Raw genomic sequence first — 26,525 nt, 5'->3', positions numbered from 1 at the left:
GGGTCCACCATTGCGGTCGCTGTTTGCCCCTTACCATGGCTAGGGCATGCTGACACAAGCGAGTCATTCAACCTATACTATTTACAACTACCTGGACCGGGCCCGCTCCGCTGCCCCTTATTTTACTTTATATGGAGCAAAATTATTCTTTGAATATTAATTTTCGACAATTAAAGAGAATTTATAAATATTGTATAAATGCTTTTATCTGGATTCCATATGATCTTTATTGGTCTATGCATCCGCTCGCAGGGTTTAGGGTCAATAATGTTTGGGTGTTTGATATACTCCATTATTAAAAGTCTTTATTTCAGCACGATATTGTAATGATGTCGGATTTAGGGGTGTTATCGGGGGTGAGCTGGTCTCTTAGACACTTGGCTCAGAAAAAATTATCAGCATCGTTCTCTTCTCTCAAATACCATTCATTTCAACCCCATATTGCCATTGGTGTAAGGGGAGATTATGGGATGAGGCATCCTCAAATATTTGGCCCCAAAATTTTTACTTTGGGGGGTGTTTTGAGAAGGGGTGGTGCCCCAAATACATGGTCCCACATTTGGATATCAGATTCGTATTCTACTCCCAAATACCTTTATTTGAGAACCATATTGCGATGGTCAGGAAATAATTGTTGTTTGTGGGGTGTTTTAGGGAAGGGGCAGACCCCCAATGCTTTTCATTTGAGTCCCACATTGACGTGATTGGTAAATATGACCGCTTTAGCACTGAAAATATATCAGCATCGTGCTCTACTCTCGAATATCATTTATTTGAACCCCATATTGCCATTGGTCTTAAAATTGGATATCAAATTCGTTTTCTAATCTCAAATACCTTTCATTTAAACCACTTATTGCAAAAGTCGGCAAATATATCCGGATTATGGTATGGGCCCTAAAAACAATCATTTGAGCCCCATATTTCTATAGTCAGCAAACATGACCGGTTTCGGAGGTGTTTTGGGGGATGGGGCGGCCGTTCAGTGGCTTGGCCCTGAAAATACATATCATATTTGTATTCTACTCTAAAATACTTCTCATTACGGCTGACATTGGAATGATCAGCGGCTCACAATGGAATGGTCGGCGCCTAGAGAGAGAATATGACCGTTGCCCCGCCCTTGATATTAAAATCGTTCTGGGAGATTTTTATGCGAAGATAAGGAAGAAAGACATTTTTGGTCCAACGGGCGGAAAGTTTGGTCTCCACGAGATAACGTCCAGAAAGAAAAAGAAAGTGGAAAGACGTGAGTGTGAGCGAATTGAGATGTACATAAGTCGGAATGAAGTCCGGAAATTCTACCAAAGAACATCACTGACACAGATAACATGCTGAGGATATGCAAAGAACATTTTACCCAACTGCTAGTGTCCGACGTTGGCGGAGTAGAGCATACCGCAGAACCAATCCCTGATGATGGTATAGAATGTTTACCTCCTAGTCAGAATGAGGTCCAAGTAGCAGTGACCCGACTAAAGAACAACAAGGCAGCAGGGGTCGACGGGTTACCCGCTGAACTATTTAAGACCGGAGGCGACACGCTGGTAAGGCGTATGCATCAGTTTATCTGCGCACTTTGGCTAGAAGAACGCATACCCGATGATTGGAACCTCAGCATACTACAATATGTCCCGTACACAAGAAAGGAGACAAGACGGAATGTGCCAACTACAGGGGTCTCCTCCACATCGCATACAAGATACTCTCGAGCGTACTGTGTGAAAGATTAAAAACTAAAGTCAATGAGATAATTGGGCCCTATCAATGTGGCTTTAGACCTGGTAAATCCACTCTAGACCAGATATTCACACTGCCCCAAATCCTGGAAAAGACCCGAGAAGGACAAATCAACACCTACCATATCTTTGTTGACTACAAAGCCGCCACCGATAGTCCTTTACGTTCAAATCAATGAGACTCTTCAAGATGGCACTTGCTGATACGCGTAACTGCAGCCTTGAAAGAATCGAAAGAGAGTCATTGAAAATGGGTCTGGCAGTAAATGGAGATAACACAAAATGGATGGTTTGAACTCTCAAAAATCCTTGCACAACCGAGCAGATAAAGAAAATGGATAAAGTTGGGAACCACAACATTAGACAGTTAGTATCTTTATTTACCTCGGCACCGCCGTAACCGAAACGAATAACACCAGTTTTGAGATTAAGCGAAGAATAATACTGGCAAAAAGATGCTACTTTGGACTAAGTATGCAGTTTAGAAACAAGGCCACCTCTCGACAGACGAAGATTACACTATACAAGACACTGATACTACCCGTGCTGTTATATGGTTCTGATGCATGGGTACTTGTGAAAGCAGATGAGGCAGTGCTTGGAGTATTTGAGAGAAAGATTCTTCGTAAAATATATGGACCAGTTTGCGTAATTGGAGAATATAGGCGACGTATGAACTACGAGCTGTATGACGACGATTGCATAGTTACAAGCATCAAAATACAACGGCTGCGTTGGCTAGGTCATGTTGTCAGAATGGATGAAGAAGCTCCAGCAAAGAAGTCTTTTGAAGGCAAACACGGTGGTACACGCAAATCGGGAAGACCAAAAGCCCGATGATGAGATCAAGTTGTGGGAGACACCTCGAAACTTGGTGTCAGAGATTTTAGAATGAGCGCAGAAGATCGAGGCGCTTGGAACGCTATTCTACAGTCGGCTAGCAATATATTTGGTGCAGTGGCGATAGTTCTTACTAACAAACCATGTAAAATTTTTGAACAAAGAAGTGTTGCCCAGCAACACGTCGTTTGGTTTTGTCTATCGATGAGCTAAAAATGGTTGCAACCTTAACGTTAAGGTTTACAACTCCTGTCAGCACGCTGAACGTCACAATTTCGGGGCTATGGCAGCCTGCATTTATTTGTGTCCCCACACATTAATTCATTATTCACACAGTGTCCCGTTAGGTTATTATAATTGATCGACTGTTTTGGGGTGAGGTTGTCCGATAGATATCTAAGCAGAATAATGAGATCAGATTCGCACTTCACAATCTTTTCCTTTAATTTAACTCCATATTGTCTTGATTGGCTTATACAGCCGTTTCGAGGGCGTCTATATGAGGGTTGTGCGCCACACTGCCACTTTTGCACAAATTTGAATGACGCAAATTAATAGGTCAAATAATCTATTGGAGGCGATTTTAGGGGGTAAAACACTACCTAGATTCATGGACACAAAGTTTAATGTCATATTCGTAATCTGCTCTCAAATGCCTTTTATTTGAGTATTAAATAGCTATGATAGTGTAAAATTCCTATTTGGAGGGCTTTTTGCCGGTAGGGCGAACCACAAATACTAAGACATAATTTTTTTGTCATATTCGTAATCAACTTTCAGTACCATATTCGTATTCTACTCCCCAATACCTTTCTTTTGATACCCATATTGTCCCTATTGGTCCACTTTTGATTTTAAGTGGTGTTTTTGGGATAACGGGGGAGGGTCCGCCCCCTTCCAGTATCAACAAACTAAAAAGCCTTTTCCTCCTTCCTAACCATTTTAGTAATCTTCTCCCGAATACCTTTCATTCGAGTCATATGTTGTCATTATTGTCCAATAAACGTATTTTAGCGAGTTTTGAGGACGGGGCGGCTTTCCAATTACTTGGATCCAAATTTTATACCCTCCACCATAGGATGGGGGTATACTAATTTAGTCATTCTGTTTGTAACTACTCGAAATATTCGTCTGAGACCCCATAAAGTATATATATACTTGATCATCGTAACATTTTATGTCGATCTAGCCATGTCTGTCTGTCGAAAGCACGCTAACTTTCAAAGGAGTAAAGCTAGCCGCTTGAAATTTTGCACAAATATTCTTATTGGTGTAGGCTGGTTGAGATTGTAAATGGGCCATTTCGGTCCATGTTTTGATATAGCTGCCATACAAACCGATCTTGGGTCTTGACTTCTTCTTTTATGTCGATCTAGCCATGTCTGTCTGTCGAAAGCACGCTAACTTTCAAAGGAGTAAAGCTAGCCGCTTGAAATTTTGCACAAATATTCTTATTGGTGTAGGCTGGTTGAGATTGTAAATGGGCCATTTCGGTCCATGTTTTGATATAGCTGCCATACAAACCGATCTTGGGTCTTGACTTCTTGAGCCTCTAAAGGGCGCACTTCTTATCCAATTGGAATGAAATTTTGCACGTGTTTTGTAATGATATCCAACAACTCTGCCAAGTATGGTTCAAATTGGTCCATAACCTAATATAGCTGCCATATAAACCGATCTTGGGTGTTGACTTCTTGAGCCTCTAGAAGGCGCAATTCTTATCCGATTGGAATAAAATTTTGCACGACGGGTTTTCTTATAATAGTTGTTTTCCTGATGTAGCTGTCACATAAACCGATCTGGGGACTTGATTTCTTGAGCTTCTAGAGGGCCCAATTCCTATCCGATTTGGATGAAATATTGCAAAACGTATTTTATTATGATTTTCAAAAACTGTGCCAAATAAGGTTAAAATCGGTTTATATGGCATCTTGACTTCTTGAAACTCTAGAGGTCGCAATTATTATCCGATTTGCCTGAAATTTTGTACGACGGATCCTTTCATGACCATCATCATACGTCTTTATTATGGTCTGAATCGGTCCATAGGCCGATACAGCTCCCATGTAAATCGGTCTCTCTATTTTACTTCTTGAGCCCCCAGAGGGCGCAATTTATATTCGGATTGGCTGACATTTTACACAGGTTTCCAACATATAATTTAATTGTGGTCCGAACTGGACCATATCTTGATATCGCTCTAATAGCAGAGTAAATCTTTTCTTTTATCCTTTTTTGCCTAAGAAGAGAAGCCGGGAAAAGAACTCGACAAATGCGATCCATGGTAGAGGGTATATAAGATTCGGCCCGGCCGAACTTAGCACGCTTTTACTTGTTATATGAAATGCCTAGTTTACTCCTGGATACCTTTCATTTGAATTCCATATTGTCCCGATCGGTTCACTTTAATTTTTGGGACGTACTTTTAGGGTTGGGGGGAGGGTCCGCCACCTACCTATATTAATGAATTATATAGCCTACTACCCGGAACGGGCCCGCTCCGCTGCACCTTCTTTTACTTTATATGGAACAAAATTTTTCTTGGAATATTTATTTTCGACAATTAAAGAGCTTTTAGTGAAATTCCATGCTACGAAAATAATATATCGCTTGACAAACAGTTTAACAATATAAGTGCCTATATCTGAATCCCATATGATCTTTATTGGTCTACGAATTTAAGTTTGGATGCAAGGTGTACTCCATTCCAAAAATGCTTTATTTCAGCCCGATATTCTCATGGTGTCTGATTTAGGGATGTTTTCGGGGGTGAGGTGGCCCCCCAGACACTTGGCGCTTTAGGGATGTTTTGGGGAGTGGGTGGTCCCCCCATCATTGAGCACTGAGAATATATCAGCAACGTGCTCTATTCTCATATATTATAACCCCATATTGCCATTGGCCTAAAAATTGGATATCAAATTCGTTTTCTAATCTCAAACACCATTCACTAAAACCTTTTATTGAAAAAGCCAGCAAATATATCCGGTTCAGGGTATGGGCCCTAAAAACTATGAATATCAAACTCCACAGTCTTGAAGACCCAAATTGTCTTGGTGATCAAATACGTCCTACTTGGGGGTTGTTATGGTGGTGGGACGTCCCTTATACAGTTGGTCCCGGATGTTGATGTCAGATTTATGGTCTACTCCAAATAACCCTTCATTTGAGCTCCATTTTTTCATAGTCGGCAAACATGATCGGTTTGGGGGATTGGGTGGCCACTGAGTGACTTGGCTTTGAAAAATATGTATCTGATTCGTGTTCTACTCTAAAATACGTCTTATTTGAGCCTCATATTGCAATGGTCAGCAAATACTTTCTATTTGGGTGGTGCTGTGGGGGTGGGGTGGCCCCATAGACACTTTTCCCGAACATTGATATCAGATTCGTGCTTTACTTCCAAAGACCTTTCATTTAGGGGCGCCCCCACATAGGATATAGCTGCCATATAGACCGATATTTTGATTTTAGGTTTTCAGGCCATAAAAGGCGCATTTATTATCCGATGTCCCTTAAATTTGAGACATTGAGTTGTGTTAGGCTGTTCGATGTCCTTCTTCAATTCGGCCCAGATCACTCTCACTCTCAAACACCTTTAATTTGATTCCCATAGTGAAGTGATTGGTCTAAAAATCCGTTTGGCGGGGTTTGGGATTGGGCGGCCCTTCTAGTCACCCCACCCCCAGATTTTGATATCAAATGTTTGTTTTTACGTTACTGTAGGTGTGCAAACAAAATCGCCCTACCCATCTACTAGTTCCGGTGTTTTTGAAAATTTGGATATGGAGAAGGTCCCCCCTTCACATTAAAAAAATTAAGTACCCTTTTTTCACCACGGGTCCGTAATGCATCATCTGTGAAAATTTCAAGAAAACCGGTTCTGCCGTTTTTGAGCCTATATGGACCACGCAAACAAAGAAATCGACAAACAAACAAACAAAAATTCACTTAGATATATATATATATATATATATATATATATATATATATATATATATATATATATATATATATATATATATATATATATATATATATATATATATATATATATATATATATATATATATATATATACTAGCTGACCCGAGCCCGCTTCGCTGCGCCTTCTTTTACTTTATATGGGACAAAAGTTCCTTGCAATATTAAGTTCCGACAATTAAAGAGCTTTTAGTTAAATACCATGCTACGAAAATAGTATATCGCTTGACTAACAATTTAGCAATATAAGTGCCTTTGTCCGAATCCCATATGATCTTTATTGGTCCAATAATTTAAGTTTAGATGTAAGGTGTACTCCATTCTTAAAATACTTTAATTCAGCCCGCTACTCTCATGATATCTGATCTGGTTGTTTTCGGAGGTGAGGTGGTCCCCCAGACACTTGGCCCTGAAAAATATCAGCATCGTGCTCTTCTTTCAAAAACAATTTATTTAAACCCCATTTTGTCATTGGTTTAGTGGAGTTTACAGGAAAGTGGGTATCAATTTTTGCTCAATTTTTGCCCGGAAAATATATCAACAACGTCCTCATATATCTCATGTATCTATATGTCATTTATTTGAACCCCATATTGCCATTGGCCTCAAAATTGGATATCAAATTCGTTTTAAAATTTCGTTTAAACTCCCTATTGCAAAAGTCAGCAAATATGTCCGGCTTGGGGTATTGGGCCTTAAAACTATGAATATTTAGTTCCACTCTCTTTACGACCCAAATTGTCTTGGCGAGCAAATATGTCCTATTTGGAGGTTGTTATAGTGGTGGGACGTCCCCTAGACAGTTGGTCCCTAATGTTGATATCAGATACGTGGTCTACTCCCAAATACCTTTAATTTGAGCCCCATATTTTCATAGTCGGTAAACACGACCGGGGGTGTTTTGGGGAATGGGCGGCCACTCAGTGAGTTGGCCTTGGAAATATTTATCGGATTAGTGTTCCATTCTAAAAACCCTCTTATTTGAGCCTCATATCGCAAAAGTCAGCAAATACTTACTACTTAGGTGGTGTTGTGGGGGTGGGGTGGCCCCATATACACTTTTCCCATATATTGATATCAGATTCGTGTTTTACTCCCAAAGACCTTTCATTTGAGCCCCCTATTGCTATGGTCGTAAATTTGTACCCTTTGGGGAATGTTTTTGGTGAGAGGCGGCCCCCCAAACACTTGGTTCCATATTTGGATATCAGATTATCATTCTACACTCAAATAACTTTTATTTAAGCCCCATATTCCCATGGTTAGTATATAAGTCCTGTTTGGGGGGTGTTTTGGGAAGGGGTGGACCCCCAGAAACGTGGTTCCACATTTGGATATCAGATTCGTATTCTACTCGCAAATACCTTTCATTTGAGTCCCATATTGTCATTGTCGGTAAATATGTCCGATTTAGCGGTGTGTGGTGTTGTGGGGGTGGCCCCATAGACACTTTTCCCGTATATTGATATCAGATTTGTGCTTTACTCCCAAAGACCTTTCATTTGAGCCCCATGTAGCTATGGTCGTAAATGTGTCCCCTTTGGGGGAGGTTTTTGGGGAGAGGCGGCCCCCCAAACACTTGATCTCATATTTGGATATCAGATTCTAATTCTACACTCAAATACCTTTTATTTAAGCCCCATATTCCCATGGTCAGTAAATAAGTCCTGTTTGGAGGGGTGTTTTTGGGAAGGGGTGGATCCCCAGAAACGTGGTCCCACTTTTGGATATCAAATTCGTATTCTACTCGCAAATACCTTTCATTTGAGTGCCATATTGTCATTGTAATCGGTAAATATGTCCGATTTAGCGGTGTTTGGGGGGTTGGGGTGGTCCCCCTAGTACTTGGTTCGACAACTGGATATCAGATACGTTTTCTTATCCTAAATACCTTTCATTTGAGTCCCATATTATCATGATTGGTCTAAATTTTTGTTTGGTAGGTTTTAGAAACACACAAACATACAAAAAACAAACATACAATTGATTTTTATATATAATATATATATATATATATATATATATATATATATATATATATATATATATATATATATATATATATATATATATATATATATATATATATATATATATATACACTTTTTCAAAACCAAAATACTGTCAAAATTCTTCTGTAACTATGAAATTGGTAAAATACCTCAAATTTTTTTTATTAAAAATTTTGATCACTACTGAGTTAGAGCTGGCAAACTATCGATAGTCGCAACAATCGATTTTTTCGAAATTATTAATGATAATTATCGATAGTATCGATAATTCCCCATTACATATATATCAAACGAAATGAGAAGTAACAAGTAAAAACGTGCTAAGTTCTGCCGGGCCGAATCTTATATACCCTCCACCATGGATCGCATTTGTCGAGTTCTTTTCCCGGCATCTCTTCTTAGGCAAAAAAAAGGATATAAGAAAAGATTTGCTCTGCGATTAGAGCGATATTAAGATATTGTTCGGTTTGGACCACAATAAACTTATATTTATGTTGGAGACCTGTGTAAAATGTCAGCCAATTCGAATAAGAATTGCGCTCTTTGTGGGATCAAGAAGTAAAATAGAGAGATCGATCGAGATGGTCATGAGAGAATCCGTCGTACAAAATTTCAGGCAAATCGGATAATAATTGCGACTTCTGGAAGCTCAAGAAGTCAAGATCCCAGATCGATTTATATGGCAGCTATATCAGGTTATGGACCGATTTGAACCATACTTGGCACAGTTGTTGGATATAATAACGAAACACGTCGTGCAAAATTTCATTCCAATCGGATAAGAATTGCACACTCTAGAGGCTCAAGAAGTCAAGACCCAAGATCGGTTTATATGACAGCTATATCAGGTTATGAACCGATTTGAACCATATTTGGCACAGTTGTTGGATATCATAACAAAATACTACGTGCCAAAATTCAAATTGGATAAGAATTGCGCCCTCTAGAGGCTCAAGAAGTCAAGGCCCAAGATCGGTTTATATGACAGCTATATAAGGTGATGGACCGATTTGAACCATACTTGGCACCGTTGTTGGATATCATAACAAAACACGTCTTGCAAAATTTCATTCCAATCGGATAAGAATTGCGCACGCTAGAGGCTCAAGAATCAAGAGCCAAGATCGATTTATATGGCAGCTATATCAGGTTATGGACTGATTTGAACCATACTTGGCACAGTTATTGGATATCATAACAAAACACGTCGTGCAAAATTTCATTCCAATCGGATAAGAATTGCGCACTCTAGAGGTTCAAGAAGTCAAGACCCAAGATTGGTTTATATGGCAGCTATATCAAAACATGGACCGATATGGCCCATTTACAATACCAACCGACCTACACTAATAAGAAATATTTGTGCAAAATTTCAAGCGGCTAGCTTTACTCCTTCGGAAGTTAGCGTTAGCTGACGGACGGACGGACGGACAGACGGACGGACGGACATGGCTAGATCGACATAAAATGTCACGACGATAAAGAATATATATACTTTATGGGGTCTCAGACGAATATTTCGAGTAGTTACAAACAGAATGACGAAATCAGTATACCCCCCATCTTATGGTGGAGGGTATAAAAATCGGGAGATTGATTTATACAGAAGCAGTATTAATGGACAGATAGAATTAAACCAAATATAATAAGTCAGTTGGAAGTCATGAGAAAAATCATTGTTCAAACTTTAAGGCCAATCTGTCTTACTAATTCAGTGTGTAATATATTATTTTTATTCAATTTTGCAAAAAAAAATTAACTTTGCCGAAAGTATCGTTAAGAAAAATATCAATCGATATTCAGACAAAAATAAAATATCGATAGTGCCGTCGATATTTTGCCAGCCCTACAATAGATGCAGGAACTGATCAATTGGCGGTAAAATTTGGTCATATGGTCTGAGCAATATTTTGTACTGCTTGCCAACACATTTTTAGACTCAGGCTATTACAGACTCAGCTTCAACATTTTGATGAATTTTTTCCTTTGCGCTCATTTTGACGAAGACACCTGGTTCGAGTCTCAAGGACAAGGCCGAACCTATTCTATCTTCGTGTGTCTTTAATTTGCCTAGGCCATCGGTCTTCTCCGGCCAAAACGATCTTTAAGAAGTTGGTGCGAATGATCCTAAGACTCTCACTAATAAGGAGAGAGACTCCCTAAATTGGGCTCAGGGATTCGCTGCACAGGCTACCCCAAAGACTACACGTCAAGATTCGGAAACTGCACCGCAGTCAACCAAAAGGCTACTGTTACCTGAAGGGTGTCCCATGCCTAAAAGAACTAGGGCAAACAATAGTAAGATGGGTCCAAGAACCTTTGCTAACGTCGCTAGGGACATTTTGGTGATGGCAGTTGTCGACAAGGGTGAAGAACAGGGCGAATATCTAGGAATAATTGGAGTGGGATATTCAATGGAATGTCATCAGTATACATCCAGCGTGTTGGATGTACGATCGATCCGTGGAGCGAATATCGATTCGGATCATTACCCTGTAACAAGACAAAGGTTCGCACCCGTTTGAACGTGGCAAGGAAAGAACGATCTGACACTGCACGAAAAGCTGAAAACACAACAGATGGAAACTGCATACTCCACTCAACTGACCCAACTGCTTGATGAAAGCACTCCAGCAATCCATTGCTCACTCCGTACATGGGTACCAGAAGCCTCCCCAAGAAATCCATGGTACGACCAAGAGTGTCGAGATGCTATCGGAACCAAGAATGCGTCATATAGAGCAACCCTGCAATCAGTAGCAACGATGAAGAGAGTAATCGGGAGAAAAGGAGAGAGGAGAAATGTCTATTCCGCAGAAAGAAAAAGGAAATCAAACATGTGAGTGTGAGAGAATTAAGATGTACAGCAGTCAGAATGAAGTCCGGAAATTCTACCAAAGAATTAAACATCAATCTGACGGCTTTGGTGCGGGCGCATCCTCTTGCAGAGACAAAGAAGGAAATCTGGTAACTGGCACAAATAGCGTGCAGAGGATATGGAAAGAAAATTTTACCCAACTGCTAGTGTCCGACGTTTGCGGCCGTTACCGTTACCTCCTTTCCAAAATGAGGTCCATGTAGCAGTGCCCCACTGAAGAACAACAAGGCAGCAGGATACGCTGAACTATTTAAGACCGGAGTCGACACGCTGATAAGGCGTATGCATCAGCTTGTCTGTGCAATCTGGCTAGAAGATCGCAAACCCGATGATTGGAATCTCAGCATACTATGTCCCATACACAAGAAAGGAGACAAGACGGAATGTGCCAACTACAGAGAAATATGTCTCCTCCACATCGTATACAAAATATTCTCGAGCGTACTGTGTGAAAGATTAAAACCTAAAGTTGATGAGATAATTCGGACCTATCAATGCGGCTTTAGACCTGGTAAATCCACCCCAGGCAGATATTCGCACCGCGCAAAGACATGGTTAAAAGGCTAGAAGGACAAATCAACACCTACCATCTCTTTGTTGACTACAAAGCCGCCTTCGATAGTCCTCTACGTTCAAAGTTATTTCAAGCCATGTCTGAGTTTGGTATCCCTGCAAAATTAAACAGACTTTGCAGGATGACATTTGCTGAAATACGTTCCTCAGTAAGAATAGGAAGAAATCCCTCCGAACCATTCAATACCAAATGAGGTTTCAGAGAAGGAGACAACTAATCGTTTAATATCCTTCTAGAGAAGAGAACACATGCTACTCACCTATGCCGACGACATCAATATCATAGGTCGTCACCGGAAGTGATAAGGCGTATGCATCAGCTTGTCTGCGCATGCCAGCTGATTAGAACCTCAGCATACTATGTCCCGTACACAAGAAAGGAGACAAGGCAGAATGTGCCAACTACAGAGGAATAAGTCTCCTCCCCAACTCATACCAGTTATTCTCGAGCGTACTGTGTGAAAGATTAAAACCTAAAGTCAATGAGATAATTAGGACCTATCAATGCGGCTTTAGACCAGGTAAATTCACACCACACAGAAATCCTGGAAAGACCCGAGAAGGACAAATCAACACTGACCATCTTTTTGTTGACTACAAAGCCGCTTTCGATGGTCTTACATGTTCAAAGGTATTTCAAGCCATGTCTGACTTTGGTAACCCTGCAAAATTAATAAGACTCTGCAGCTTGATACTTGCTGATACACGTTCCTCAGTAAGAATAGGAAGAAATTCCAAACTAGATTTCAAGAACAAGGACAAGGAGACGTGTGATCTCCTTAATATCTTGCTGGAGAAGATTATACGAGATGCAGATGTGAATAGATATGGCACACTACTCACAAAACAAAGAAGGCTACTCGCTTATGCCGACGACATTGATATCATGGGTCGATCACTGGAAGTAGTGATTGCAGCCTTTAAAAAAATCGAAAGGGAATCAGTGAAAATGGGTCTGGCAGTAAATACAGATAAGACGACATGGATGGTCTTAACTCCCAAAAAGCTTTGTCCAATGGAGTAGATAAAGAAGATGGATAAAGTTGGGAACAACAACTTTGAGATAGTCAGCAACTTTATCTAGCTCGGCACCGCCGTAACCGAAACAAATGATACCAGTTTTGAGATAAAGCGAAAAATAATATGGCTAACAGATGCTTCTTTGGATTAAGGAACACGACCACGTCTCGACAGACGAAGATTGCACTAACAAGACACTGATACTACCCGTATTGTTATATGGTTCGGAGGCATGGGTACTAGGTCATGTTGTCAGAATGGATGAAGCAGCAAAGAAGTCTTTTGAAGGCAAACACGGTGGTACACGCAAACTGGGACAAACAAAAACTCGATGGAATGATCAAGTGGTGGGAGACACTTTGAACGCTTGGAACGCTATTCTATATTCGGCTAGTGAAACAATTGTACTGTCATAGCTAATTAAAGTAAGTAAGTTACCAGTATACTCCGACGTCCTTGCTGATTTTCCTGGGTCTCCTCCAGTTTGTGACGATGCAGGATGGTATCGGGGCCGATACAGACTAATTGCCTTCGGCGATCAACGCGTCATTAGTCGAGAAGGAAAATATGACGCTTGTTTGGATACCAAAGATTCCCTCAGATAATGAATCTAATCTAAATCTTCAAGCACCGACTGAAAGATTGGATGAAGCTGATGTTGACCGGAGACATGCAGTATTCGTACTCAACTCCGGCTGTCCCACAGGCCTCAACAAGTCCGAAGGAGTTGTATCCTACGTGTTCAACAAGTTAAAACTGAAGGTCTATAGAAGCGGTGGGTTTGGGGAATCAGGAGACGACATCATCGCTTAAGTTTGGCGGATTTTAAGAGACCGAAAATCGCCCTTCCACGATCGAGACAGGAATGGAGGGAACCGAACCGGACCCGACAAGCCCTGTGTGGGAAGGCCATCCGGATGGACTGGGCTCAAGGTGTGCTCCAGCGGGGAAGAACGGAACTCATGAATTACTTTAACAGCAGCAGCTAGTGTCCAGGGTTCTGAGGAAGAGTGGTTCCACTGCTTTCTCACCTGCCCCTAGACGCGCAGTGAAGCTCATCATGACAATATCTAACGAATCTTGTGAGGATGAACTCCTGTTGGAATGGCGAGGCTAACGCAACAGTGGTGGATGTTCTGAATCCTGACTATGGTCCGGTTTCTACAGATAAATCTCCTTTATTGTAAGGCTGCTTCGGCGGCACTACAGGTCCTCCTGATGGCAGCGGAATTTGACGTAGTTCTTATCCAGGAACCATGGGTGTGTGTAGAAATGGTTTAAGGACTAAATATACAGAGCCTATATTATTGCAAAGAGTAGTCATAATGTTTTTCTTCTTCCGTTGCTAAGCACTGAAGATTTAGTAGTAGTCATCCTGGAAATAAATTAGTCTCATTATTGGATATGTTGCTTATAAGGGTATAGAAGCCATAATTTTGGTTTGATCTTTATAAAATTTTGAGTGAGGTGTTTTATTTGACGTGTGCTAATTTTTATCCGTCCAGATTTAGATATATATTGTTTCATATGATATGGCCTTTAAGGCTCTGATTGCTACAATTTAGGTCCTATCGTAAGAAAATCTTACTAGGTCCTATTCATTAGTTTTATTTGTTTAAGTTTTCTCCAATAGATCCAATAGATGATTGGGGTGGTGTTTTAAGCTGCTTTGGAGTGTTATATAGAAGCCAAAGCATAACAACCTCCGATGTATGCTTTGGATCGTTATCTTGTTGGAACCAAATGTCGTTGCTAACCCTAGTTTAGCAGCACTTGGTTTCAATTTGTGTTTTCAAAATATTGAGATAACCCCATTTATCCATTTTGGACTCAATAAATTCTAATTGAACCACTCCACTAGCAGCCATACACCCCCACACCATAACTCCACTACCACCGTGCTTCACCGTTCCAACTAAATTTTGTTTTTCCAGCTCAGTCCCGGACTTGCGCCACACTATTTGCCGACCTTTAATGCCAAAAATACAGAATTTGTTCTCGTCGGATAAAATAATTTGTTTCCAGAATTCAGGAGGCTTATTGATGAAAGTATTAGCGAATACAATCTTTTGTCTGTTTATGACTGAAATATACCGCTTTCTTCGAGCAACTCTTCCATGAAATCCAGCTCTATGTAATATTTTTCTGGCAGTTTCGGCACAGATGCTTTTTTTAAACATTTTTTTAATATTTTCAACAATTTTGGTTGATGTTATACGAGGCTTGTTGCTTGCCATATTAATCACTTTGCGCTCTTCTCTAACGGATAATTTTTTTGGACGCCCAGGGCGAGGCTTTAAAGTTATAATGCCAGATTCTTTGTAATTATTACAAATATAAGAATACGTTCTTCCAACTGTTCCACCGATATTTCTGAAGCTTTGTCCTTCTTTCCACAATTTAATAATTATTTTTCTTTCAGATATGCATATTTCCTTTCCTTTAGTTTCCATGTTTCCACATTTAATAATTTTTCAAAAAACACGTGTAACTAAATAAGAACAGGCATCAGAAAAAGTAACGGTACTTTCGAAGTAAACAAAGTGAACGCAACCTTTTTGGTTGTCATAATTTCTTCTTATGAGACAAAAGTACCGTTAGAACAAAAAAGCAAAAGCAAACTTGTATTGGGTTGCCCAAAAAGTAATTGCGGATTTATCATAAAGTCGTCGTTGACAAATTTTTTCATCGCTTGTGACTCTGTAATTGCATTCTTTCTTCTGTCAGTTATCAGCTGTTACTTTTAGCTTGCTTTAGAAAAAAAGTGTAAAAAAGTATATTTGATTAAAGTTCATTCTAAATTTTATTAAAAATGCATTTACTTTCTTTTAAAAAATCCGCAAATACTTTTTGGGCAACCCAATATTTTTGTTTTCTAATTTAAGAAATATAAAGAAACAACATATACAACAAAATTTAACTTTATTTATTTTTTATGTTGTTTTTTATTCATTGAAAAATAAATTGTCACATGAACGCAGACTTTATGGACTGGAAAAAGTTTTTTTTTTTTATAATTAAAATTCTTTGTTGTATTTCAAATGAGTGAGAGTATTTTTCCTTGCAAGTATGACTTAAATTAAAGTTAACGTAACATTGGTTCAAGAACTTTATATTAATTTATGTTGAGGTTTCCAAAATGTAAACGTGTCATACAAAAGTAATCTTATATATAAAAATCAATTTGCGTTCGTTTGTTTGTATGTTTGTGTGTTCCTTATAGACTCAGAAACGGTTGAACCGATTTTCTTTAAATTTTCACAGATGATGCATAATGACCCGGTGGTGAAAATAGGGTACTACATTTTTTGATATCTGAAGGGTTGACGGACCCTCTCCCTACCCTAATTTTCAGAAACGACAGATCTCGGATATGGGTTGTGCGATTTAAGCGAATTTTGGGTGCTCTCATATAGTACCCTAAAAATAAAAATTTGGTATCCAAATTTCGGATGGAGTACCTAGGGGGGCTGTCCCACACTAAAACCTACCAACATATACAATATTTAGACCAATCACGACAATGTGGGACTCAAATGAAAAGTATTTAGGATAAGAAAACGTATCTGATATCCAATTGACGGACCAAATGCTAGGGGAACCACCCCATGCCCCAAAACACCCCTAAATCAGACATATTTACCGACCATGGGAATATGGGACTTAAATGAAGGTATTTGCGAGTAGAAAACGAATCTGATATCCCAATGTGGGACCAAGTTTCTGTGGAACCACGTTTCCCTTTCTCAAAACACCCCCCAAACAGGACTTATTTACTGACCATTGGAATATGGGGCTTAAATAAAAGGTATTTTAATGAAGAATACGAATCTGATATCCAAATATGGGACCAAGTGTTTGTGGGGGCCGCCTCTCCCCAAAAAAAATTCCAGGATCTATTGCAATATGAGGCTCAAATAAGAGGGTTTTTAAAGTGGAACACGTATCCGATACATATTTTCAAGGTCAACTCACTGAGTGGCCCCCATCCCCCAAAACACCCCCCAAACAGGTCATTTTTGCCGACTATGGAAAAATGACTCAAATGAAAGGTAGCAGACCATGAATCTGATATCAACATTAGGGACGTTCCACCACCATAACTACCCCCAAATAGGACGTATTTGCTCACCAAGACAATTTGGGTCTTCAAGACTGTGGAACTCGATATTCATAGTTTTTAGGGCCCATACCCCGAACCGGACATATTTGCTGGCTTTTTCAATAAGGAGTTTAAGTGAATGGTATTGGAGATTATAAAACGAATTTGATATCCAATTTTGAGGCCAATAGCAATATGGGGTTCAAATATAAGAGAGATTGGGGGACCATCCCACTCCCCAAAACTCTAGATCGAGCATATTTACCGACCAAGTCAATGTGAGGCTTAAATGAAAGGTATTGGGGAGTAGAGCAAGAATTAATACCCACTTTCGGACAATTTTCTGCGGGTCAACCCCTTTCCCAAAATAACCCACAAACAGCTATTTTTTACTGACCATCGCAATATGAGGAAGGTATTTGGGAGTCCAATACGAATGTGATATCCAAATGTAGGACCATGTATTTAGGGCATCACCCCTTCCCCAAAATACCCCCCAAAGGGTAAAAAATTTTCGACCATGCCAATATGTCGCTCAAATGAAAGGTATTTGAGATTAGAAAACGAATTTGATAACCAATTTTGGGACCATGTGTTGGGGGACGCCTCATCCTGTAAACTCCCCTCAAAACCAATGGCAATATGGTGTTTAAATAAATGTTATTTGAGAGAAGAGCACGATGCTGATATTTTTTCAGAGACAAGTGTCTGGGGGACCACCTCACCCCGAAGACAACCCTAAATCAGACATCATGAGAATATTGGGCCGAAATGACTTATATTAAGAATGGAGTACACTTTACATTCAAACTCAAATTCGTAGACCAATAACGATCATATAGACTTCAGATAATTATATTGTTAAACTGGTATTTCACTTAAAGCTCTTTCATTGTCGAAAATAAATATATATATATATATATATATATATATATATATATAGACCAATCCGTCGATCTTGGGTCCTAGACCCATAAAAGCCACATTTATTATCCGATTTTGCTGAAATTTGGGACAGCGAGTTGTGTTGGATCCTTCAACATCCCTAGTCAATTTGGCTCAGATCGGTTCAGATTTGAATATAGCTGCCATATAGACCTATCCTCCGATTTAGGGTCATAGGCCCATAAAAGCCACATTTATTATCCGATTTTGCTGAAATTTGCGACAGTGAGTTGTCTTAGGTTCTTCAACATCATTCGTCAACTTGGAACGGATCCGTACAGATTTCGATATAGCTGCCATATAGACCGATCTTCCGATTTAGGGTCTTGGGCCCATAATAGCCACATTTATTATCCAATTTCACTGAAATTTGGGACAGTGAGTTGTGTTAGGCCCTTCGACAGCCTTCGCCAATTTCACTCAGATCGGTCTAGATTTGGATATAGTTACCATATCTAACGATCACTCGATTTAATGTTTTGGCCCTATAAAAGGCGCATTTATTGTCCGATGTCGCCGAAATTTGGGACAGTGAGTTAAGTTAAGCCCCTTGACATACTTCTGCATTATGGCACAGATCGGTCCAGATTTGGATATAGCTGCCATAGAGACCGATCTCTCGGTTTTAGGTTTTGGGGCCATAAAAAGTCGCATTTATTGTCCGATGTCGCCGCAATTTGGGACAGTAAGTTGTGTAAGGGCCTAACATCCTTCTTCAATTTCACTCAGATCAGTCTAGATTTGGATATAACTGCCATATCTAACGATCACTCGATTTAATATTTTGGCCCCATAAAAGGTGCATTTATTGTCCGATGTTGCCGAAATTTGGGACAGACCGTTAAGTTAAGCCCCTCCACATATTCAGCAATTTGGTCTAGATCGATCATGATTTGCATATAACTGCCAGTCTTGGTCCCATAAAAGACGCTTTTATAATCCGATTTAACTGAAATTTAATTCATTGACTTATGTTAGGCTTTTCGACATCCATGTTGTATATGGTTCAGATCGGTTTATTTTCAGATATAGCTACTAAAAAGACCAATATTTTGTTATACACAATTGAACAATGACTTGTATTTATTAGTATTTGGTCCAAATCGGATCATATTTCGATATAACTGCTATGGGACATAAGGTATGCAATTTTCACCGGATTTTGATGAAAGGTGGCTTAAATATATACCCGAGGTGGTGGGTATCCAAAGTTCGGCCCGGCCGAACTTAACGCCTTTTTAATTGTTTTTTAAATATACTTTCTGATTCACGTTTAATTGAGATATTCAAATTGTCTTAGACGAGAATAATTTGAAAATCTATGTACATTCCAGTGAAATAATTTAAAAGTACCCGACTTATCGAAGACCGTAAGCATATTTTGCCACTGACTTTTGTTCGTACATTGTTGTAGGTCTTTCAATGCCGAAGTGAATATTTCGAAGAGCTCTTCTATGTTTAAGAGATCATTATTTCCTCTTGAAATGAGTTCACATGATTTACACACGTTGGTGTGTGGTGGGTATTATTTCTGCGAGGGGAATTTGTCGTAACTGTGGCCATAGATACGCAATTCCAGCACTGCGTTGCTGTTTCGTTTTTTTATGCCCTCCACTATAGGATGGGGTATACTAATTTCGTCATTCTGTTTGTAACTTGATCGTCATGATATTTTAAGTCGATCTAGCCAAATGCTTCTTATAAGTGTAGGTCGGTTGGGATTGTAAATGGGCTATATTTATCTACGTTTTGATATAGCTGCCATATAAACTGATCTGGGATCTTGACTTCTTGAGCCACTAGAGGGCACAATTCTTGTCCGATTTGGCTGAAATTTTGCATGAGGTTTTTTATTATGACTTTCAACAACTGTGCTAAGAATAGTTGTTATCGGTCCATAACCTGATATAGCTGCCATATAAACCTTTCTGGGGTCTTGACTTGTTGAGTCTCTAAAGGGCGCAAGTATTATCCGATTTGGCAGAAATTTTGTACAATGGCTTCTCCCATGACTTTTAACATACGTGTCGAATATGGTATGAATCGGTTTATAGCCTAATATAGCTCCCCTATAAACCGATCTCCCTATTTTAGTTCTTCAGCCCCTGAAGTGCGCAATTCTTACTAGATTTGGCTGAAATTGTACACAATGACTTCTAAATACTATGATCTCCTATGTTCAATTCAATTATGGTCCGAAATGGACCATAGCTTGATATTGTTTGCCTAAAAAGGGAAACTGTGGAAAGAGCTCGACAAATGCGATCCATGGTGGAGTGTATATAAGATTCGGCCCGGCCGAACTTAGTGCGCTTTTACTAGTTTTTTTTTTTTTTTTTTTTTTTGTTTATATTTTGTCCAAGATACTATTACATTACAAATGCCTTTAACATTTTGCAATGATAGTGGGTTAAACGTTTTTCCGAGAGCTATGCTGCGTTTCGATCTCGGTTATAGGGGCTGGTGTTAAATTGTATCGCTTTAAGTCATTTATTATATCAGTAGTACTGATTTTGGGAAGAACGTACAGCAAAGTAACATACATTCTTATCTCTTTGGAGCTAGAAGAGTGAAATCGAATGAAATGAAAAAATCTTTGTACAGATAAAAGTGGTTTTATAGATATAGTCATTGCCGAACAACAACTTCAATTCTGTCTGGAGGGGATTTTACTGATTGACGTTCAGTAATGTTAGATTCTGGCTCTACTTCCATATCTGGTATATTACCTAAGGCACTAAAACTGTTTCCCGACGTTGAAGGCATATTGTTAAAGTATTCTTATGATACAGTTTGAAGTCTTTTTGGTTTATTGAAATGTGATGATCTCTTCATGGTCATCGATGATTGTTTCGCCCCGCGGGGAGTTTGTCTTAATACGATTTTTTTATTTTTGTTGAGTGGAGTTCAGTAAATAGAAATGAATAACAATTGTGAAAGAGTTTATTTTGATGGTAGATAGTCCGAAGTATTGAGCACTTTTTAAGCGAAGCGATTCTTTCACTACGAATGCAACAACTGAACGCCCCATAACCTGATATAGCTGAAATATGAACCGACTTGGATCTTGACTTCTTGAGCCATCTCATTCGATTTGGATGAGTATTTCCCTATGATTTTCAACAACTGTGCTAAGTATGGTTCAAATTGGTCTACACCCTGATATAGCTGCCATATAAACCGCATGAAGTGTTTTGGTTTGACCAATCAACAACTGCGCCAAGTATGGCTTAAATCGGTCCATAACCTGATATAGCTGTCATATAAAGCTATCTTGGATCTTTACTTTTTGAGCAACTAGAGAGCGTAATTCTCATCCGATGTGTCTGAAATTTTGCATGAAGTGTTTTATTACGACTTCCAACTATGCTAAATATGGTTCAAATCGGTACACAACCTGATATAGCTGCCATATAAACCGATCTGGGATTTTGACTTATAAGCCACCAGAGGGCGGAATTCTTATCCGATTTGGTTAAAATTTTGTGCAACGGCTTCTCCTTCTCTTCTCTGGATCGATCTACAGCCTGATAGAGCTCCCATATAAATCGATCTGCTGATTATGCTTCTTGAGCCCCTACTAGGCGCAATACTTATCCGAATGGACTGAAATATTACACAATTCATCTACTATGGTCTTTAACGTTTAATTCATTTTTGGCTCGAATCGGCCTATAACATGATATACATAGCTTCAATAGCATAACAATTATCATCCATTATTCTTTCTTTGCCTAAAAAGGGATATTGCGCAAAGAATTCGACAAATGCGATGCAATAATTTAATTTTTATATAATGAAGGATAATTATTTAAGAGCTATAGAAAAGTTAAAAACAAGTAAAAGCGTGCTAAGTTCGGCCGGGCCGAATCTTATATACCCTCCACCATGGAGCGCATTTGTCAGTTCTTTTCCCGGCATCCTTCTTAGGCAAAAAATTATATAAGAAAAGAAAGAAAGAAAAATCTGCTATTAAAGCGATATCAAGATATGATCCGGTTTAGACAACAATTAAATTATATGTTGGAGACCTGTGTAAAATGTCAGCCAATTCGAATAAGAATTGCGCCCTTTGGGGGCTCAAAAAGTAAAATAGAGAAATCGATTTATATAGGAGCTGTATCGGGCTATAGACCGATTCAGACCATAATAAACACGTATGTTGATGGTCATGAGAGAATCCGTCGTACAAAATTTCAGGCAAATCGGATAAAAATTGCGCTCTCTAGAGGCCCAAGAAGTCAAGACCCAAGATCGGTTTATATGGCAGCTACATCAGGTTATGGACCGATTTGACCCATACTTGGCACAGTTGTTGGATATCATAACAAAACACGTGGTGCAAAACTTCATTCTAATCGGATAAGAATTGCGCACTCTAGAGCCTCAAGAAGTCAAGACCCAAGATCGGTTTATATGACAGGTATACCAGGTAATGGCCCGAATTGAACCATACTTAGCACAGTTGTTAGAAGTGATACTAAAACACTATGTGCAAAATTTCAGTCTAGTCGGATGAGAATTGAGCTCTCTAGAGGCTCAAGAAATCAAGACCCAATATCGGTTTATATGGCAGCTATATCAGGTTATAGACCGATTTGAACCACACTTGGCACAGTTATTGGATATCATAACAAAACACGTAGTGCAAAATTTCATTCCAATCGGATAAGAATTGCGCACTCTAGAGGCTCAAGAAGTCAAGACCCCAGATCGGTTTATATGGCAGCTGTATCAGGTTATGGACCGATGTGAACCATACTTGGTACAGTTATTGGATATCGTAGCAAAACACGTCGTGCAAAATTTCATTCAAATCGGAGAAGAATTGCGCACTCTAGAGGCTGAAGAAGTCAAGACTCAAGATCGGTTTATATGGCAGGTATATCAGGTTATGGACCGATGTGAACAATTCTTGGCACAGTTGTTGGATATCATAACAAAACACTTCGTGCAAAATTTCATCCCAATTGGGTAAGAATTGCGCACTCTAGAGGCTCAAGAAGTCAAGGCCCAAGATCGGTTTATATGACAGCTATATTAGGTTATGAACCGATTTGAACCATACTTGACACAGTTGTTGGATATCATAACAAAACAAGTCGTACGAAATTCCATTCCAATCGGATAGGAATTGCGCACTCTACAGGTTCAAGAAGTCAAGACCGCAGATCGGTTTATATGGCAGCTATATCAGGTTATGGACCGATTTGAACCATACTTGGCACAATTGTTGGATATCATAACAAAACACTTCGTGCAAAATTTCATCCCAATTGGGTAAGAATTGCGCACTCTAGAGGCTCAAGAAGTCAAGGCCCAAGATCGGTTTATATGACAGCTATATTAGGTTATGAACCGATTTGAACCATACTTGACACAGTTGTTGGATATCATAACAAAACACTTCGTGCAAAATTTCATCCCAATTGGGTAAGAATTGCGCACTCTAGAGGCTCAAGAATTCAAGGCCCAAGATCGGTTTATATGACAGCTATATTAGGTTATGAACCGATTTGAACCATACTTGACACAGTTGTTGGATATCATAACAAAACACGTCGTGCAAAATTTCATTCGAATCGGATAGGAATTGCGCACTCTAGAGTTTCAAGAAGTCAAGACCCAAGATCGGTTTATATGACAGCTATATCAAAACATGGACCGATATGGCCCATTTACAATACCAACCGACCTACACTAATAAGAAGTATTTGTGGAAAATTTCAAGCGGCTAGCTTTACTCCTTCGGAAGTTAGCGTGCTTTCGACAGACAGACTGACGGACGGACAGACGGACGGACATGGCTAGATCGACATAAAATTTCACGACGATCAAGAATATATATACTTTATGGGGTCTCAGACGAATATTTCGAGTAGTTACAAACAGAATGACGAAATTAGTATACCCCCCATTTTATGGTGGAGGGTATAAAAAACACATAAAAATCAGAAAAATACATGAAATCTTTATTTGAGTCGATAGTACGGTCCATATAATTTAATGATTGAAGATTATTTCATCCAAATGTTGACCGTCCATCCGCTTAGTCTAATTGTGGCATACTCTTTCCAATATTTCGGCTGGTATCTCACGACTAATGTTATCTTCCTATGCGTCCATTGAAACGGGTTTGTCTGTATAGACATGGGCTTTAACATAGCCCCACAAAAAATAGTCTAAATGTGTTAAATCGCACGATCTAGGCGGCCAATTGAGCGTTCTCGAACGTGAAATAAAATGTTTACCTAACACACCTCTTAATAAGTCCATTTTAATGCGTGCTGTGTGGCTTGTGGCACCGTCTTGTTGAAACCACATGTCATGCAAGTCAAGCTTTTGCATTTTGGGCAAAAAAAATGGAAATCATCACAGTTACGTTACGAATCGCATCGTCTTTGAAGGAGTACGGTCCAATAATACCTCCAGCCCTCCGCCCCAAACTGTGAATTTTTCTGGATGCATTGGTAGCTCTTACAATGCTTCTGACGGATCTTCACTCCAAAATCCTCAATTCTGCTTATTTACATACCTATTGAGCCAAAAACGAGATTCGTCGTAAAATGGAAGAAGCGCGCGATGAACTTTCTTAACAGAGCACGCATTTTGATAATAAAATTAAATAATTTGCAAGTATTGTTCGTTTGTAAGACGATTCATGATTGAATTATAAACCAAACTGAAGATATTTAATAGTGAAACAAAACACGAAAACTGTGTGAGCTGTTTAAACCAGTGTTGGCAAAAAGATAGTAGCTAAAAGATCACCCTTTAGATGGTGCAAGTTTGTGCAGTTGAAATTTGTTTTTTTTTTAATTCAGGACAATTCACTAAAGAACGTTGAAAGGGAGTTAGGGTGACCATTTTAGATCCACTCTGCTGAAAATTTGAATTTTTGCAGATATTGCTTTATTTTTGTAATATTTTGAAACGTAACGATACTTACCATATGTTCATGTCTGTGACACCTTTCGTTGTAAAATGTGCTGTCAATTATATCCTCTTTAGGATCTTCATGTATTTTGGTATCCCAATCAAAAAAAAAAAAAAAAAAACACCATTTAGTTTGTCTAAACAAAAAAGTTAATTTCTGGGAAAAATATTTAGTTTCTTTGTTAAAAAAAAACTCGAATATAAATACTTTTTCTTAAAATCTTATAATTAGCGTTTCTAAATGAGATAAGTAAAAGATTGCGTAGTAATTATCATTTTCGATTTTTGCATTTTTGTCCACCGGTTCAACACTGTGTGCCACTCCACTCACAACACTGTTGTTGGTCTCCTTTTGCGGTATAATGTTGGTAGACATTTTTGATTAAGGCGTTTTTACTTCCTTTCGAATATTTCTACACAGTGCGGTAGCACTTAAGAATATAAGCTTAGTGACAATAATCATCTACAGTTTTAAATGTTTTATTACTTTTATTTATAGCGCATCATGGTGAATATGTTGCTGATTTGCCTTTAACGGAACATGTACTATGGATTTGGGCTTTGATAATTTCCTTTGCAGCACCTGAAATATTCACTTTTTTTCGTTCCCTGCGTATTTGTATCTTCAAAGATGTAAAATCGCCTACATGGCCGGAGGTTTTATTGGTGAGTTAGATATAAATAATTTAATGAAGGGCATAAAATTGCAAAGAGTTCTGTAGAGCCGAACATTGTAATTTCAACATCAAATATTGGGAGGTGTTTGACTAACTGTTCGTGATTGACTGACCGATCAGCGTCCAGCCCCAACGGCTAGCAAGTTAAAAGGATTTATATGTAAATCACCTTTCGTCATTATCCAGTGAAAAATGAATAATTTATGCCCCCATAGCAGCGAAAAATGGTCCGACTTGGACCAAATTCGATACAGATATTGTGTTTTCTAATAAGTACAAGTCATTGTTCAATTTTGCAGAACAAAATATTGGTCTTTTTAGTAGCCATATCCAAATATAGATAAATCTGAACAATATACGACACAGATGTCAAAAAGTCTAACATAAGTCACTGTGTTAAATTTGAGCGAAATCGGATTCTAAACGTGCATATTATGGGGCCAAAACCTTAAAGCGAGAGATCGGTGTATATGGCAGCTATATCCAAATCTGAACTGATCTGAGCCAAATTGAAGAATAATGGCTCTTCAACATTATTCTTCAATTTGGCTCAACACAACTCACTGTCCCAAATTTCGGCGAAATCGGAAAATAAATACGACTTTTATGGGCCCAGGATCTAAATTCGAGAACGGTCTATATGGCAGTTATATCCAAATCTGGACTGATCTGAGCCATATTGCAGAAAGATGTCGAGGGGCCTAACTTAACTCACTGTCCCAAAATTCGACGACATCGGATAACAAATGCGCCTTTAATGGACCCAAAACCTTCAATTGAGAAATCTGTCCATATGGCAGCTATATTCAAATCTAGACC

At 39.0% G+C, this 26,525-nt stretch overlaps 1 protein-coding gene across 1 annotated transcript in view; it reads left to right on the top strand.

Annotated features, from left to right (window-relative positions):
- LOC106094648 (chitin synthase chs-2) overlaps positions 1-26,525 on the top strand; it is a 414,794-nt gene that overhangs the window by 15,499 nt on the left and 372,770 nt on the right. The window contains exon 3 of the mRNA XM_059360879.1: positions 25,529-25,695. Coding sequence (XP_059216862.1) covers positions 25,529-25,695 — 167 coding nt within the window. The remainder of the gene's footprint in view (positions 1-25,528; positions 25,696-26,525) is intronic.

This window comes from Stomoxys calcitrans, chromosome 1 (assembly GCF_963082655.1).
Source record: "Stomoxys calcitrans chromosome 1, idStoCalc2.1, whole genome shotgun sequence".
In the NCBI taxonomy this organism is placed as follows: domain Eukaryota; kingdom Metazoa; phylum Arthropoda; class Insecta; order Diptera; family Muscidae; genus Stomoxys; species Stomoxys calcitrans.
This window is presented reverse-complemented; position numbering and strand designations above follow the sequence as displayed.